General features: G+C 44.8%; 1 protein-coding gene across 2 annotated transcripts; it reads left to right on the top strand.

Annotated features, from left to right (window-relative positions):
- The first annotated feature begins 1,618 nt into the window (after positions 1-1,618).
- On the top strand, positions 1,619-14,006 carry rogdi (rogdi atypical leucine zipper). 2 transcript variants are annotated; one of them, XM_085351248.1, is made up of 11 exons: positions 1,619-1,780; positions 4,322-4,393; positions 4,688-4,770; positions 4,939-4,996; positions 5,080-5,160; positions 9,251-9,346; positions 9,424-9,522; positions 10,332-10,445; positions 10,531-10,580; positions 10,942-11,068; positions 12,325-14,006. In XM_085351248.1, exons 1-11 carry the CDS (start codon positions 1,706-1,708, stop codon positions 12,364-12,366), a joined length of 897 nt encoding a protein of 298 aa, XP_085207374.1. In that variant the 5' UTR covers positions 1,619-1,705; the 3' UTR covers positions 12,367-14,006. The 2 variants fall into 2 exon arrangements, with proteins under 2 accessions (XP_085207374.1, XP_085207373.1); XM_085351247.1 differs by having other exon boundaries at positions 1,647-1,780; positions 4,942-4,996.
- The last annotated feature ends 3,647 nt before the right edge of the window (positions 14,007-17,653 follow it).

The following is a 17,653-nucleotide window of genomic DNA, read 5'->3' as shown; positions in this document are numbered from 1 at the left end:
TCTCCTTTAACACCTGTAAGTTGTCTCTGTGCCCCCACCAGTCTCCACTGTTAGAGGCTACAAACAGTGGTGAAACATCCAAAATGTTGTTTCCTTGCTGTTTCCAAAGTCGGTACATGGATATCTGTCATTTCTCCAGTTTACCAAAAGAATCCAGCTCTCAACCCCCCAGTCACAAGTTCACTGAACTCGAGAAGATGCACCTCTCGTTTGTACACGTGTAGACCGTTGTTATGGTGACACTTATACAGACGTTGAAATGCATTACAGTTGTAACGCACTCACTCTTTCTTTTGCCACGATGGTCTTTATGTCTCTGTGTGTGATTATGGATTAAACACACCTTGTATTTTAGAGGTGGTCCGTCTCCTGCTCCCAGCTCTTGCAGATGATTACCTCACCTGTGAATACCTGTGTGATCAGCTTCCTACTTAAGCTGGAGGACGGCACCTAATAAATACCTCATTGGGTGTTCAGCACATGCACAGTGGCAGTAATGTCTGTTCTGTGCAGGAAACTGGACCCTGTGAGTAAGACACAACGGCTCCACGTTAAGTGCCTGTCTGTTTACAGGTTTCTGTACATGAACCACAGAAGAAACACTGTAGACAAACAGCTTTGCAGTTTAACTAACATCTAACCTTAGTAGAGCTTGACTGTTAGAAAAGCACTTTCTGCTAAGCGATCGTCGTTCTCACTCGGATTCATTCATTTGTCTTGAAAAGGTGTTTTATTTTTTTCCTGCTTTACCCGCCTTTGACTTCAACACTGTGAATGACCTTCACAAAGCCTGACTAACTATTGCTCACTTAAATGGCACAGTCTGGCACCTTTGGATCCTCTTGGAGCGATTCACGACTGTGTTTTCTATGGAAACTTGTTTATTAAATCCGCGGACATCCCGACCATCAGTCCGCCTGCTCTCTCTGAAAATAACCTTGAAACAAATGTGCCATCAAGATCACAGCGAGGTGTATGAATGTGAATGCGAGACATGTGACGGAGGCAGGTGAGCCTCGCAGGTGATGCTAATCCCCCAAGAAGAGTGAATGCAAACGTCCCCTCGCTCTTACATAAAATCTCAGCGCACTCCACAGGACTTCACTGTGACCTCCTCCCGACTCAACTCTCAGGACGAGGAATGTCGCCGCATTGACGCTGCGTCACGTCCAGTTTGACCAACTGTCAGGCGTGGGTTGCGTAACGGCGTGGAAAACGCCAAGCGGAAGTTCTTAAGCCAGATATGGATTGGTGGGTGGCGCCACTACGCCAGAGCCGTTGGATGGGAGGGCTCCGCACTAAACACGTGACTAATTTGATGCTGCATTCAGGTGGTTGTCATAAAACAATACAAATGTAGCTTCATTCTCTCAAACTAAATGCAGCAGGCGGAAGCATCGTCTGTGTGTAACGACAGCACACAGGTAGTCCGGTAGTATACAGACTCTATGGACTGCAGTAGTGAATATAACGTCTGACTCACATGATCACAGGCCGGATTATAAACTACTGCCGTGACGGAGCATCGTGCCGTGGTCGCTTTTGTTTGGTTTCTTATTTCAACTTATCGCCGTTTCTTTGGGTGCTCAACTTAACTTAACTTGTATCCGACGTCAGTGAAGGCAACACAGCTTCCAAAGGCCACCGTGAGACGGCGTCACCCCGAGCGAGAGAGGCCGGTGTTTGTTTGTGGTGCCAGGACAAAATGCTGAATCCGCAGAGGTCTCTGTCGGAGCTCCCGAAGACGTCGACGGCCAGTCAGGTGGAGCGCGTTGTGCTGGTAAGCTGCTCAGCCGTCGCGTATATCGCACCATTGCACTAGCAAACAGCGCTGTGACTGAAAGGCTGCTGGTGCTTCGCACTGACTCGTCTGTTCTTGCACAGAGCTGCCCACGGTAGCTGTTAGCCCCGCGCGCTGTCGTGTTACTGTGACATTGTGGTTGACGGTCAGTGGGCCCATGGCAACGGCTCACTGACCGTCACCGTGAGAGCGACAGCTGAGCCCGAGCCTTCTGTTTGCTGCTGACTACCGATGACAAACTGGACCTAAACGTTTTCCCTGCAGGGCGGGGGTCGTACTGTTAAACACGGCATCAACACGCGTGTAAATGTCACAGAGTGTATCTCTACGACAGCAGGAGGGAATGATCTAATATGGCTGTGAACAGATTCAGCCATGTACTGGTAAAACCGTCTGCTTGCCAGTAACAACCAATCACAAGTAAGCTCCCACTGTCACAGCTGGCTGACGGTCCACAGCTGGCTGACGGTCCACAGCTGGCCTGTCCTTCAGTAATGAGACGCGCACAGGAACAAAGTCTGAGCTGGACACACGGGGCAGTAACATCACAGCTAATAATGTCAACACTTTTGTGAAAGAACATTAGCAGTGTGGTTTTAATGCTTTCATACAAACCAGTAGGGTGTAAGGTCTACTGTAGCGAGCCTCTGCACTGAGCCCCACTGTGGACACGCGGCACATTACCACTGCTGCTTAGTTCCACGTCACAGCCTGTTGGAGTCATTAGTGTCCAGGATCAGACCGTTTTAAGTGGCTGAACCTGGACCATGAAACAGTGGTCTGTGTGGGGACGTTAAAGAAACAACGGCTCGTTGGCAGAACGGCTTGTCCCCTTGTAGACCGGTGCTCCCCCCAGTGGGCCACACCCCACAGTTTGTTCTAGGGTTCCCTGTGTTCATGTGGATGTTACACCGACATTAATGACTAGGGATGGGTATCATTTAGGTTTTATCCGATACCGGTGCCAAATCGGTACTTTTGAAACGGTGCCGGTGCTTAAACGGTGCTCGAACCGGTGCTTAAAGAATGAAGAACACAAACTTTGTCCAAAAACCTCTCATGTTCAGCTGGTTTCCACTTTTTCTTTGGTCATTTTAGCCTTTTTGGCCAGGGTGAAGGGAGTATCTGCCATCAAACAAGAGGACAGCCGCATGTAGCTATGATGATGTTTGCTAGTTCACCTTACATGCATTAATGTAATAACGTGGTTAGCCTACTCAACGTAAATTACACACGAACAACATTAAGCTACTCACGCAGAGAAGAACGGCTGCTGCTGCATCATCATCCTCATCATTTCTGCTACACTGGCAGGGCTAGGGGCCAGGACTCTATTCTTCGGGTTTTTGGGGGATGTTGCTCCGGGTCCGATAACTGGCAACCCACCCGACGTGCACGGTGTGAGGTCTCGCAGCAAGCTATCAAATACGGCGCATTTCTGGGCTTTTAAAAAAAACTCTATGCGTCGCCAGGTGTTTCATCGGATTCGAGGTGTTACCTCCTTTGACAGTATCACAGTATCAGCTTAAAGCACTTGTTGCTGCTGAGTTTGCATCTTTTGCTGCGAAGTACAACCAGACTTTGACCGCTTCACCTTGGACATTTTTAATCTGTAGCTCTGCTCTAACTGAACGTACGTACCTGGCCCCGCCTACTATCCTCGGAAACGTAAAATGATTGGCTAGAAGTGTATCACAGCTCAGGGGAAAAAAGCACCGAAATAAAGCACCGAAATGTGCGCTGCTTTTCGGTCTGGTTACTACCGTTTATGTCAGAACCGGTGCCATCATGGCACCGGACACCGGTACCCATCCCTATTAATGACACTGCTAGCCAGTTAGCTTTTTAAAACGGGCGTAAATATTCCATTCAAACCCTTCAAGTGCTCAATTTCAGTCTCACATTAGTTGAATTATTTGAAAGAGGCGAGACTACAAAAGGTCAGATAACAGACCTGACCTGACGGCTGCCTGTGTTGCAGCAGAAATCTTCCATAGAGTCAATCAGTCTAATCAGATGAAGTCAAAATACACCTTTATGGGTATTGGACACAATGTTGCAGATTATTAGGTAATCATGTAAATTACTGACATATGAGTAATTTGAAGTCTCGTATAGTTATTGATATGTATTATTGATCAATAATGGGTGGTGGCTGTAGCTCAGGAGGTAGAGCAGGTCACCTACTGATCAGAAGGTTGGAGGTTCGATCCCAGGCTCCTCCACTCTGCATGCCAAATATCCTTGGGCAAGATACTAACCCCAATTTGCTCTCCGATGTATGAATGTGTGTGAGTGTAGTTAGAAAGCACTCAGTACAGAGGTAGTGCTTGTGAGAATGGGAGTGACTGGGTGAATGAGGCATGTTGTATAGAGCGCTCTGAGTACTCCGGGAGAGTAGAAAAGTGCTGTATAAGAATCAGCCCATTTACCATCAATAATAGTAATTGTGTACGCGTGCAGGGCGAGCTGTTATCTTTGTCTCTCACTAACAGGAAACTGGTTCACTGTGTTTGGCAGGAGGAGGAGTTCAACTGGCTGCTTAAAGAAGAAGTGCACGCTGTCTTAAAGCAGCTCCAAGATGTTCTCAAGGTAAACGATGAGCTTTCATGTGTTAGAAATAGTTGCATAATTACGTGGCTGAAATGATACATGAGCTTTACCCATGGAGCTCTTTGCTGGTCACGGTAAGTCTTTGCCAGGCTGACAGCATCTGGCAGGTCACTATGACAGAGCGCTGCTGTTTTAACTGAAAGGCTGGGCAAACACAAGTGTCCTCAGCACCATAAATACACAGTCCTCTAACAGGACTCCACAGCAGAGCAGGAAGAAGCTCTCAGGTCGTTTCAGCACATGAAGAAGTCTCTGCTGTGTTCTTGTCACCAGGAGGCATCCAGACGTTTCTCCATGCCGACACCAGGCTTTGAAAATCAGCTGAAGCAGGAGAACTTCATCCTTGGCAGCTCAACGTAAATGCAGCTCACACTGCCGTACTGTTACCGTGGTAATCATTTGTGACATCACGTTACATGTAGCGCTGTCGGCATTATACGTGATAGGGTCACCTTTCACATCCACTTCCTTCTGTATTTGTTGTCCTGTGATGATTCCAAAGGTAAAAATGTGACTTTTTCCAGCAGCATGGATCAGGTGAAGGGCGTGCTGACTCTGCAGGGGGAGGTGCTGACTCAGGCTGTGAGTGTATGACGTTCTCACCAAGGCTTTTAACGACACTGCTTTAGGCTGAGCATCTTTAATGTTTGACTCTGTCTCAACAGGATATCAACCTGAAGGTTGCAAAGAGCAGCCAAGTGTTGCACTTCCAGTTTAGAGAAGACAAACAGTGGAAACTGCAACAGGTATAGAAAACAGCGCTGCACTTAATACAACACGTAGCTGCTTCTCTGACTTTACAGCTACAGAAGTTTGAGGATGAAACCTTAGAAAACAACGAGAAAGAAGGCAGCTCCTCAGCTCCCCGGTATAACGCTCACCATGAAGCAGCTAACGTGCAGGCTGCAGAGGCCGTGCACGACGTGGTTCACACAGAGCAAAGCAGCAATCTCTTACTGTTTGTCAGAGTGCAGCCAGGCTGAGGCAGAGCGATGTTAGGTCAGATATTAACTACCAATGAAACCAGTCTCACGGCGTTAACGGTCACTGTAACGTTTGTGTGGGCCCTCTGCTAGCACGCGTGTAGTGTGACATCACAGAAGTATTACCTGATGCATCCATGTAACTATAAGACTGTCAGCATGTGTCTGTTCAGAGTTTAATGACAAACGTGAGCAGGACTGTGGTCAGAGGGGCGGGGCCTCTGACCAGGGAGGCCTGACCACATCACAACCAGCGAGCTTCTAACATGACTTTGAATTGAATCAACACTTTGCATTAATTATACCAAACACAGTTTGACATTCAGAGCATTATGAAAATATCACTGAGCCCAAAGCAGCCGAGCTCTGTTAATGCTGTGAGCAGGTGTGGGTGGAGGCAGACGCCTCGGTCTACTTTGGAAACGTGACACTGGTCACATGTTGTTCTCATGTTAGGGACATGTTATGCCACGAGCTGAAAACAAAGCAGCAGATTCTTTCACATGTCTGATGTTTGGTAACATCCAGGAGGGGACAGTGGATCCAGTTCTCCTCTCTACATGTTGGTCCCACAGCCAAAGCGTCCGTGATCGGCTGCAAACACTACGTTTGTCTTAATGTCTGAGCTCTGCAGTGATGGAAAGACCACAAGCAGCACATTGTTTGTAGTTAGGAATAATATCTTTGTCATTGTGAGGCCGTGTTTATTTATTGAAGTTCTCTGTACAGACTTTACCAGTTATTCAGGTCCTGCTTTCATTTGCATGATTATGTTGTTGTTACCAATTAAATTACCAATAATCATCCCACAGATGTAATATTATCTACAGCTACTCTTAGTACCATTGATATTAAGTTAGACTCTTTTTCTCCAATTGATCTTTCTGAGTTAACTTCAATAATTACTTCCTCCAAACCATCAACGTGTCTTTTAGACCCCATTCCTACAAAACTGCTCAAAGAAGTCCTGCCATTAATTAATTCTTCGATCTTAAATATGATCAACCTATCTCTAATAATCGGCTATGTACCACAGGCCTTCAAGCTGGCTGTAGTTAAACCTTTACTCAAAAAGCCATCTCTAGACCCAGCAGTCTTAGCTAATTATAGGCCAATCTCCAACCTTCCTTTCATATCAAAAATCCTTGAAAGAGTAGTTGTCAAACAGCTAACAGATCATCTGCAGAGGAATGGTTTATTTGAAGAGTTTCAGTCAGGTTTCAGAGCTCAGCACAGCACAGAAACAGCTTTAGTGAAGGTTACAAATGATCTTCTTATGGCCTCTGACAGTGGACTCATCTCTGTGCTTGTCCTGCTAGACCTCAGTGCAGCGTTCGATACTGTTGATCATAATATCCTATTAGAGCGATTAGAACATGCTGTAGGTATTACAAGTACTGCGCTGCAGTGGTTTGTATCATATCTATCTAATAGACTCCAATTTGTGCATGTAAATGGAGAGTCCTCTTCACACACTGAGGTTAATTATGGAGTTCCACAGGGTTCAGTGCTAGGACCAATTCTGTTTACATTATACATGCTTCCCTTAGGCAGTATCATTAGAAAACATAGCATACATTTTCACTGCTATGCAGATGACACCCAGCTCTATCTGTCCATGAAGCCAGATAACACACACCAATTAGTTAAACTGCAGGAATGTCTTAAAGACATAAAGACCTGGATGGCCGCTAACTTTCTGCTTCTTAATTCAGATAAAACTGAGGTTATTGTACTCGGCCCTGAAAATCTTAGAAATATGGTATCTAACCAGATTCTTACTCTGGATGGCATTACCTTGGCCTCCAGTAACGCGGTGAGGAACCTTGGAGTCATTTTTGACCAGGACATGTCCTTCAACGCACATATTAAACAAATATGTAAGACTGCTTTCTTCCATTTGCGCAACATCTCTAAAATTAGAAATATCCTGTCTCAGAGTGACGCTGAAAAACTAGTTCATGCATTTATTACTTCCAGGCTGGACTACTGTAATTCATTATTATCAGGATGTCCAAAAAACTCACTGAAAAGCCTTCAGCTAATCCAAAATGCTGCAGCAAGAGTCCTGACAGGGACTAGAAAGAGAGAGCATATTTCTCCTGTTTTGGCTTCCCTTCATTGGCTTCCTGTTAAATCCAGAATTGAATTCAAAATCCTGCTCCTCACATACAAGGTCTTAAATAATCAGGCCCCATCTTATCTTAATGACCTTGTAGTACCATATCACCCTATTAGAGCGCTCCGCTCTCGCTCTGCAGGCCTACTTGTTGTTCCTAGAGTATTTAAAAGTAGAATGGGAGGGAGAGCCTTCAGTTTTCAGGCCCCTCTTCTGTGGAACCAGCTTCCAGTTTGGATTCGGGAGACAGACACTATCTCTACTTTTAAGATTAGGCTTAAAACTTTCCTTTTTTCTAAAGCATATAGTTAGGGCTGGACCAGGTGACCCTGAATCCTCCCTTTGTTATGCTGCAATAGATGTAGGCTGCCGGGGGATTCCCATGATGCATTGAGTTTTTCCTTTCCAGTCACCTTTCTCACTCACTATGTATTAATAGACCTCTCTGCATTGAATCATATCTGTTATTAACCTCTGTCTCTCTTCCACAGCATGTCTTTATCCTGTCTTCCTTCTCTCACCCCAACCGGTCGCAGCAGATGGCCGCCCCTCCCTGAGCCTGGTTCTGCCGGAGGTTTCTTCCTGTTAAAAGGGAGTTTTTCCTTCCCACTGTCGCCAAAGTGCTTGCTCATAGGGGGTCATATGATTGTTGGGTTTTTCTCTGTATCTATGAAGCGCCTTGAGGCGACTTTTGTTGTGATTTGGCGCTATATAAATAAAATTGAATTGAAATTGAATTGAATTGTCAAACAGAAGATTGCTCCTCTCTGTAGTAGCTCATGGAAAAACCAAGCTGTTAAACATGTTCACAGTTAAAGCTTTACTTATTATCCGTATGAGTAGCTGCACCTGATGACTTACAGGCGACGGTCTGTAAGTCATCAGCTAGTCTATGGCGTTATTTATGTGCCACTACTCTGAGCGCACGTAAAAAAGGTTTGCAGGTGTAAGTGTTGCATTTTGAGGAGAAATTTATTTTGAGTGAAGAAAATTCATTGCTGCGTGCAGAAAATGTATTTCAGTGTTTGCTGTTATCCACACACACACAACAGCAGCCCCTCTCGCTCGCTCAGTTTTTGCACTTGCGCTTGTTCGCAATGTGTTGCTCGCGCTCTCAACATTTCAAACTCCGCCCCTCTGTGTTCCTCCGCCACTGCCTCGTTTGAGTTTTGGACGAAATGGATTCTGGGATATTGCATTTCGTCATTTCGAGCTGATTGGAGACCAAAACAGCCAATCAGATATTTTTGCATCCAAGTCTGTGATTGGCTGGTTTTGTGGCACAAATATAACGGTGTACAGAAAGAGTTGAACGCACACGGGCAAAAATGTTGAGAGCGCGAGCGACACATTGCGAGCAAGCGCAAGTACAAAAACTGAGCGAGCGAGAGGGGCTGCTGTTGTGTGTGTGTGTGTGTGTGTGTGTGTGTGTGTGTGTGTGTGTGTGTGTGTGTGTGTGTGTGTGGATAACAGCAAACACTGAAATACATTTTCTGCACGCAGCAATGAATTTTCTTCACTCAAAATAAATTTCTCCTCAAAATGCAACACTTACACCTGCAAACCTTTTTTACGTGCGCTCAGAATAGTGGCACAAAAATAACGCCATACTAGTCTAGCTTTTAAAAGTGAATGCAATGAAGCCGAGAGGTGATGCTGGACAGTTTTCTTCAGGAACTTGTGTTAACATATGACCCCCACCCTTCACTGGTCCTCGTTTCTGTGGCCCATCAGATCCAAGATGCCAGGAACCACGTGAACCAGGCTCTGCAGCTGCTGAGCAGCCGTGACGAGAGCTACCACTTCAAGTCTGGGGCTGAGGTCAACAAGGTGTGTCCCTGTTAGCACAGAGCTGCCACTCTGCTGATGCTGCTGATACTAACATCACGTTTGTGTTCATGCTGCAGCTCATGGATGGAGTGATGCTGCAGCTTACACGAGCTCGAAACCGCCTCACTACCCCGGCCTCCATGACGCTGCCTGAGCTGGCTGCCAGCGGTTTGATGGTATACACGCTGCACTCAATGATCTTACTGAAGAATAACTGTGTAAAGATGCAGGTTTTAAAGAAAACTTGACAGCAAGTTTAGTCAAATCAGGTTCCTCGTGAGAGCAGGGTTTCTCAGGAAGCTGTCCTCCTGTAGGTCAGTGCAGTGTAAACTGTTCCAGCCCTCTGACTCTGGGGGGAGGCTCCCGCTGACAGACGAGGGCGATCTATGGCATCAAAAGCAGTGCTGAAGTGGAACAGTCGCAGTGAGTCATAGTTAGGTCCTGTAAAAAGCCCAGTCTCAGTGCTGGGCTCTGAATCCACAACTGTTCTGTGAAACCAGCGCCCGCAGTCTGGGTTGGCGTTGACTAACCTCGGTCGACACTCACAGGATCCGAGATTAACTTCAGGTAACCTGTAGGAGCTATTTACACCTTTGCTGTCCACACTTTAGACCTGTGTAATGCAGGATATGTTATTAGAGCCACGTGGCAGTAGCCACATCAAATATTACTCGTTAGATCGTTACCCAATGAACCTGCTCGGAGCCCATGCTGCTCTGATGTTAGAGGAGAAAGGTTGGAGAAGCACTCATGGAGGTGGTGTGGGTGGAAATAAACTCCACCAGGGCAGAAATACACCAAAGCAATCTGCAGGTTGTTCCTGGCTCTGATGATGAATTTTAAAGCAGGACTTGATGAGCTCTGAGTGCTGGCTCAGTGAAGTCACTGCAGAGAAACCCAGCAGAGTCATACTGCTGAAGGTTAAACCTTCCTGTGATGTTTCAGCCTGACTGCCTCACACCGGCCTCTCTTGTTTGATCACCAGAAAATGTTCTCTCCTCCCATACCCGGGGATGTCATGGTCAACTTTTACATCAACTTAAGCAAACTGTGTCTGACTGTGTACCAGCTCCACGTGCTGCCTGCTAACACCACCAAGGTTAGACTCTGTGACACCGTGCACCCGTCTGTGGAGCCGCCCTCTGTCATGTGACCAGTGTTTGTGATCCTTCTCATATCTGCAGAATTTCAAGCCTGCTGGGAGCTCAGTGCTGCACAGCCCTGGAGCGATGTTGTAAGTCCTTCAGTCCTCTGATGAAGCTTGAACATGTTGTAGGAGGTGAAACGTTTACACAAAGAGCCATCAGTGTCATTGCAACTATTCCTGTACATGCTTATTATTAGAAAACGACATATTTCCATTACCAGATGATGCAGCCTTATTCTGTTGTGTAATATTACTGAAACCTGGCTCTATGAGTAATATTTAAATATGACTGTGGCCAAATGGCCTCTTACTCAACAGCTGGGCTCCTGCCCCATGATGCTGGCTTGGATGGAAACTGATTTACTATCTAGTTACTGGTAACACACAGTAGTGCTAAAGTGTACATGGTGGACAGTATCTAAGCTCTCTTTACATTTTGCTAACACAGTGAGCTCAACAACAACCGGTTTGAGGTGAGCCATGTTCACAAAGTGGAGTGTGTGGTGCCTTGGCTGAGTGACACGCTGGTGTTCTTCACCATATCCCTGCAGCTCTGTCAGCAGCTGAAGGACAAGGTCAGTCCCTCAAACACTCGCACATTATTAATCATGACGTGAGAGACGTGGAGGAGATGGAGCATTCATTCTGGGAGCACGTGCTGTCTGTTCGGCAGTGTTTGGAAGGTTACTTTTAAAATGAACTGTTACTCTCCACACCAACACCAGCTAGATGTTAAAATCTTCATATAAATGAGTAACAGTAGGTGGACATTAGGTAAGGCTGCACTTTTTTTGCAGCGATCTCATATAGAAAACTATCCCACGCGTATATAAAACAGGTCCGTGCCTCCGAACCGTAGTAAAGGGACCTCTGACTAATACGTCGGGTTCGTGTCGGGCTCGTAGCTGAAAACTAGCTTTACTTTGTTGTGTGGGTCAAGTTTGCAGTGAGAGACAGAGAGAGGCGTTGAAAGGCTGCTGCAACAGAACTTATTGTTTCAGAGGAAAACAGGAACACAGCGTACAGTCGAGTCTTAACAGCTTACTTACAGCTGGGCTCGTCAGGCTCTCTGTTTGGCTGCAGTGGTTATTATTATATTTACATGCTTCCAGCTCCCGTTTCTGCTCGGAGACAGCTCGTACTGTAACACCTGTACTGATTTTTCTGTGCCAGCATGACACAAATGTGACTAAAAATGTTCAAACATGTAAATGAAATATGAACATTTACTCTGAAAACTGAATTAAAAGCTAAAAGTGAAATAAAAACAGAAACTAATTAGAAAATATGAACTTTTAGTAACACCACCATTCAGTGTAGCGAGGCTTAGCCTAACCCCTGATGCTGATGGTTCTGGAGCTTTCATGGGGGGCGGGGGGTCTTTTTGTCACGCTTAAGTGTTTCGGATCAAACATACAAAAAGTCAGTTATGATGAAGGGCACGAACACGTCTCCACACCACTGTAACTAACCTGGGGTGAACCGAGACGTTAGCCAGGGTCACGTGACAGCTGTATGAGCAACGTTGGATAACAAAGACTTTGGGTTTGTTTCATTTACTTTAGAGAAGCAGCCTGAGTCTTTACTGTGGGAACAGATCGGGATCAAAGAGCTCTGGCTTAAATGATCACAGCACAGTTTGCCTAAACGTGTTTCTACAGTGGCGTGAAGTATTTGACCGTTTGGCAGTTTGTTTCATAAAGTCACCTTTCCTTTTGGTCTAGACAGTTCTTTGTTTTTCACCATTAAATCTGTTACAGTGAGCAGAAAGTGAAAGGAAGTGAAAACTGTTTCATCTTTGACTGAATCCCAGCTGCTTCCTTCCCTGCAGATCTCGGTTTTCTCCAGTTTCTGGAACTACAGACCTTTTTAATCCTGCAGCCCGTCATCCTCCAGGCTCCGCTCGGACTCGCACTTAGCACTCTGTTGTAAAGGAAGTGTTCATTATTTTAGCTATTTGAAATGCAGTGTGATGTCAGAGCGCTAAAGCTCCGCCCCCAGTGATGTTAGCCCAGATAGCAGACAGTCCCGTCAGTGCGTCTCAGTACTGCCGTGTGGATTCATGTCATTTGGTTCCCTTTAATAGAATTATTTATTACCCACACTCACATTCCTGATTGTGTTTGAGTTGTTTTGTAGAACACTAATTTTGTACTAAAAGTACGTTTCTTGTACTTGTTCTGTCCCAGCATGGTGATCGCTTTGAAAGCTTCCTCGTAGTAAAGTCCTGCCCTACTACTGTGGTACTGGTACTGTAGTACTGTGGTACCGTAGTACTGTAGTACTGGTACTGTAGTACTGGTACACAGGTGGACACCACAAGCCTGTGACTGTGTAAAATGCTCAGAGTCAAACAGTCTGCTGCCACTAACAGCATCATCTATTCACTCTGCTGCATAGCATTAACCTCACATGCAGCAGCAGTGCTGCGTGACAGTGCCTGTGCATTACTGTTATGATGCACATGGAAAAGGCAGTTTCAGTGGCTGCCAAGCGCATCATGTTGGAGTGGGAACAGGAGGACGAATCTGTGATGAAGGTAACAGTTTTCTGTATTTTTGATGGGACCAAGAACGTAAACAAAGGAGGAAGGTCTTTGAAGAAGCTCCTGTTCCGTTTCTCCTGCCGTAGCACCTTTCTAATCTTCCCACAGGAAACAAACCTGCTCCACAGTACGTGGAGGACGGGGCTCTGCTGGAGGCTGTCATCACTGTACCAGGTCGTTTGGGGTGTAATGAGTGGCAGTTTGGACATAGATGTCAGCTGCTCAGCTCATTTTACCTGTCACTAGCTGATTGGCTGACCTGTGTATGTAGATACTGAGATGCTTCTTCACAGAGCTGAGCTCTAATTGATCCTGTTTCCAGTTTTATAAGGTGCACAATCAACAGAGGAAGTGTTGCTCTAGCTCAGCCTCTTCCTCCGAATTATTCCCTCATTCAGTATGTGGGTGTGTGGGACACAGTAAGAATCAAACGTTGTTGTAATGGGTAAAACATCTGTTAGGAGTGATATCACGAACATGCCACAGTCTCCCCCTGTGGTCTGCTTTACAGAGAACCACGCACGGCGTATATTTACACGTGTCATGGCTCCTCCAGTCTGCTTTGGTTCAGATTGTCGCGCAGTCCTGATGTGCTGTGTTTGTCTGCTTCTGCACACCGGCCTGAGCTCAGTACAGATGGCAGCACGTTTGTTTCAGAACAGCAGAAGCTGTAAGAAAACCCGACGAGCAGGATGAGCAGAAACACATTTGTGCAAACTGATGAACACAAACGTGGCTGGAGCAGGGCCCTTCATCCCTCGACCTCACATTCCCTGTTTGTTACTACATGGATTTATTTAAATAAGCTACCTGTGACATCATCTGTTGCTGTTTGTATTCATCTCGTGTTGATTTTCTTTGAACCAAATACTATTGTAGACATGAACAAATGACTTCTTTCCACTAAGTATTAATGTATTTAAAGATGCCTGTCATGTAAAATGTGGAATGTGTGCAATTAAACTTTCGTCCTGATGAACTCTCTTTGGTGATCTGAAGATGCATGTAATAAAAAAGTCATCACTGAACTTCATTTGTATTATTGGAAATGCAGTGCCACATTGTATTTGTCACATTTCAGGTTGTCAGATTTAATATTAGACAAAGATTCATGCAAAATTCATTTTTGTAATGATGTCCTACATTAGGGGGGGAAAGAGATCCAAACCTACCCGACCCGGTTTGTTTGTTTGTGGTAACACCAGCTGCACCTGATTTGCAATCAGAATTCTGAAACATCCATCAGTTTGTTCCATGAAGCTCAAGTTCATGTACTTGGTTATACAGCAGCACAGTGAGATGAAACACCAGGACCTTTACTTCTGAAAGGCTCAAAACAGACAAAATGATATTGGAGTTGTGCAGTCAAAATCCAGTTGTGATGCCTTGTCATTGCCAAGAATAAATGCTGAGGGAAGCAACAATGGTTGCTGACTGAAGTAGTCGCACTCGAACGTCAAGGAAGGTGGAAGGAAAGCAGATTACGCAGACATGTCAGGTTTCCAGAGGTGAGCAATTTATTTACAGTGAGCTTAATTTAATGTGTAACCTAACATGGCTCTGGTGACACAACTCACCTCTGCTCTCTGCTGCATCTGGTAGAGACTGGCTTTAAATAGGGCCATCAATTTCCCTCCAATTGCCCAGCCAGTACCACTCACACTGAGGGATCTAAAACTACACAGATGATCTAAAACACAAAACCTCTACACACTTCTAACATGCACATTTACACAACTAAATGGCAGTATTAACGAAAAGAAAAACATTCAACAAATCCATTTAAACCTTAACACAAACAAAAGGAAGCATCTCTATGGACAAAGAAACCCCTCCACTTGGTTTGACCTGCTGATGCCATGTGTGACATCATCAGGACTTTAAAATGAGGAAATGCCAGGTGGGCGTTTCCCCACACCTGACCCTCATGAAGACTGAAAAGACAAAGTATGAACAAATTACTTAATGTGTAACATAATAAAATATAAAGAAACATGTAACTGAGTATTTGTCTTAATTTGCAGAATGTTTGATTTGCCAGCAACAAAACGCTTCCACAAACAAACCCGGGATAGTGAGTGAAGCAAAGTTACATGACAAACAGCAAATCATAGCAAATACATAGAAACAGAATAATGTGCAAAAAAAAAAAAGGTAAACACATGTGGGACAAATGGAGAGCATTGCAACTGCTCCTCCACTTTGTCACACTGACCAGGAAAAAACAAAGCGAGCAACTTGTGTAAATCAAGGTAAAAAAAACTGTTTCCACTCCTCGTCAACACTGACGAACCATCGAGGTCTGCAGAATGATCTGACCAATGGCTCAGACGGTTCAGAGTCTCTGAGGTCATAGTGCTGCCGGGACTGCCCTTGACCATCAGCACTGTCGGTGTCAGCACTGGAACACGACCATGAGGAAGACCTTGATATAGTTTGGGGCACCATCTTTCTCACTAGAAGAAACAAGACTTGTCATCACTGCAGTCTCAATACTGAGAGATATTGAGATGAGATACTGCAACCACTGGCACTCCCATATTTTCATATTCTGAGACCGAACTCTATATTGCTCGTTCCCATAGAGCAGGGTTTATCAGAGCTTACCTCCAAAATATGGGAATGGACTGTCTGCAGTCCTCACACTTGCTTCAGATGTTATCAGTCCATTCATTGGACATTATTGGTTGTAATCAGCCCCACAGATAGGAGCCAGGAGAGGCCCTCTACCCCTGCTAATTGCTCAGGTTTGTTATCCATTCACACAGAGGGCCACAAAGAAAAGGACGGGAACAGCCCAGAATCCATTTTCCTGACTTCATGCAAATAAGGCAGTGCTACCAGGTAAAAGGATTGAAATGGACAGCAGTGATTTTAATGAGTGAGTTAATGTGGTGTTGATATACCAGCTTTGACATGTATTTGTAGACGTTATGTTTTCCACTGTCTTTGTGATGCTAGCTTAAAGTTACTGTGAAAGGTTCATGTATACTGTGGTTGGTACGTCTTCGTCTTGGCTGTAGCGTTCTATTGTTTCTATTTCTGTTTTCTCTAACTGTTATTACTGTAATGAGGGTCTAACAAACAATTGATCTAATTGATCTCATTATCATTTGTTTATTTACAATTAAGTGCTTCCAACTTCTAGTCACAGTTTATAGGTTGCTCGTAGTTTTTAGCTTCTACTCGTGCTTATTATGGCTTCATTTTGTGCTTATGTCATTGCCTAATTTACACAGTTAAATGGTTCTGTATAAGAAATATTCTTGACAAATCCAGAAAACAAAAGGCTCGGTGATGTCAGACATGACATCATCAGCACTTTAAAAGTCAGGAAATGCTGGATGTCTCCTACACCTGACCTCCGTTTAGTAGGATGAAGGACGAGCTCAGAGCAAAGTAATAATAGTAAGCTTAACCCTTAAACAAGAAGCAAACATTTAAACCTGAAACATAATAAAACAAGATATGACTGTGTACTGCTTTAATCTGCTTTTTTTTATTTAACTGCAACATAACACTAAAGCATCCCATGTCCCAATTGCCAGTCTTGGTAGCCGGGGTTCGGTCCACGTGGGTGGCTGGCCTCTCCCTTGGAGATAGGGTGAGAAGTTCGGCCATTCGGGAGGGGCTCAGAGTAGTAGTATCCTTGGGCAAGATACTAACCCTAAGTTGTTCTTCGATGCATCCATTGGAGTGTGAATGTAGTTAGAAAGCACTATGTATGGAGAAAGTGCTTGTGAGAATGGGTGAATGTTGTATGGAGAGTAGAAAAGCGCTAAATAAGAATCAGAGTCTATAACTGCTCACAGACTGGCTGTCAGGAAGCCGTTCGAACGCAAGCAAAACCGGGACACAATACAGAGCTATGCACAAGACGTAGACTAGAAATTTATTTATTGAGCACTGTTCATAGATTAAAATCACAAAGTGTTGCACAATAAAACCAAAAATATTAATAAAATATTGACATGAAACAATGAAAACATTAATTAAAGCTTGTTTGTATAGAAATGGTGCCTGAGAGACCAATCCCCACGGGGACCAACAGTAGCCTCGGACACGAAGACCTGAGTGCTCGGGATGAAGCACGAGGTTTCAGGGATAAACTGACCAGAGCTTCACCATGTAGAGCTCAACAAGTTCAAACTGAAATTTTAAAATGAAACCTAAAATTTACTGGCAACCAATGAAGAGAAGCCAAAACTGGAGTAATATGTGGCCTCCTATTGGTGCTGCAGTGTTCTGTCTGAAGGCTCCAACGCTGATTTGTAGAAACCAGTAAAAAGACCACTGGAGTAATCCAAACGAGAAGAAATAACAGCATGAAGAATCATCCCCGGCTCAGCCTTTGACACCAGCAGCCTGACCTTAGAAATGTTTCTCATGTGATTAAAACACTTCTGAACCAGTTTGGAGACATTGAACTGTCGCTATGACGCCCAAATTTCTGAGACTCGATTGAACGGACGAGTCTAAAACACTGATGCGCTGCTTGATAACTCCAAATGATCATCATCATCATGTATGGAGGTGATTATGACAGTGAGTATCTGTTGTGTGCCCACCTTATTACTAAATTAGGCAGAGCACTCTGAATTGAATCAGGACATAA

The sequence above is a fragment of the Diplotaxodon limnothrissa genome, linkage group LG4 (assembly GCF_057381915.1).
Source record: "Diplotaxodon limnothrissa isolate DT_005_m linkage group LG4, D_limnothrissa_male_GT1.1, whole genome shotgun sequence".
Lineage (NCBI taxonomy): Eukaryota > Metazoa > Chordata > Actinopteri > Cichliformes > Cichlidae > Diplotaxodon > Diplotaxodon limnothrissa.
Note: the sequence above shows the minus strand (reverse complement) of the source record. Positions and strands in the feature narration are given on the sequence as shown.

What these genes read in the sequence shown, in the direction of transcription:
- rogdi (XM_085351248.1), top strand. Translation starts at nt 1,706, where the DNA reads ATGCTGAATCCGCAGAGGTCTCTGTCGGAGCTCCCGAAGACGTCGACG. An exon ending in AGGTGGAGCGCGTTGTGCTG is followed by an intron (nt 1,781 to 4,321) that starts GTAAGCTGCTCA and finishes TGTGTTTGGCAG; the next exon opens with GAGGAGGAGTTCAACTGGCT. An exon ending in TGCCTGCTAACACCACCAAG is followed by an intron (nt 10,446 to 10,530) that starts GTTAGACTCTGT and finishes TCATATCTGCAG; the next exon opens with AATTTCAAGCCTGCTGGGAG.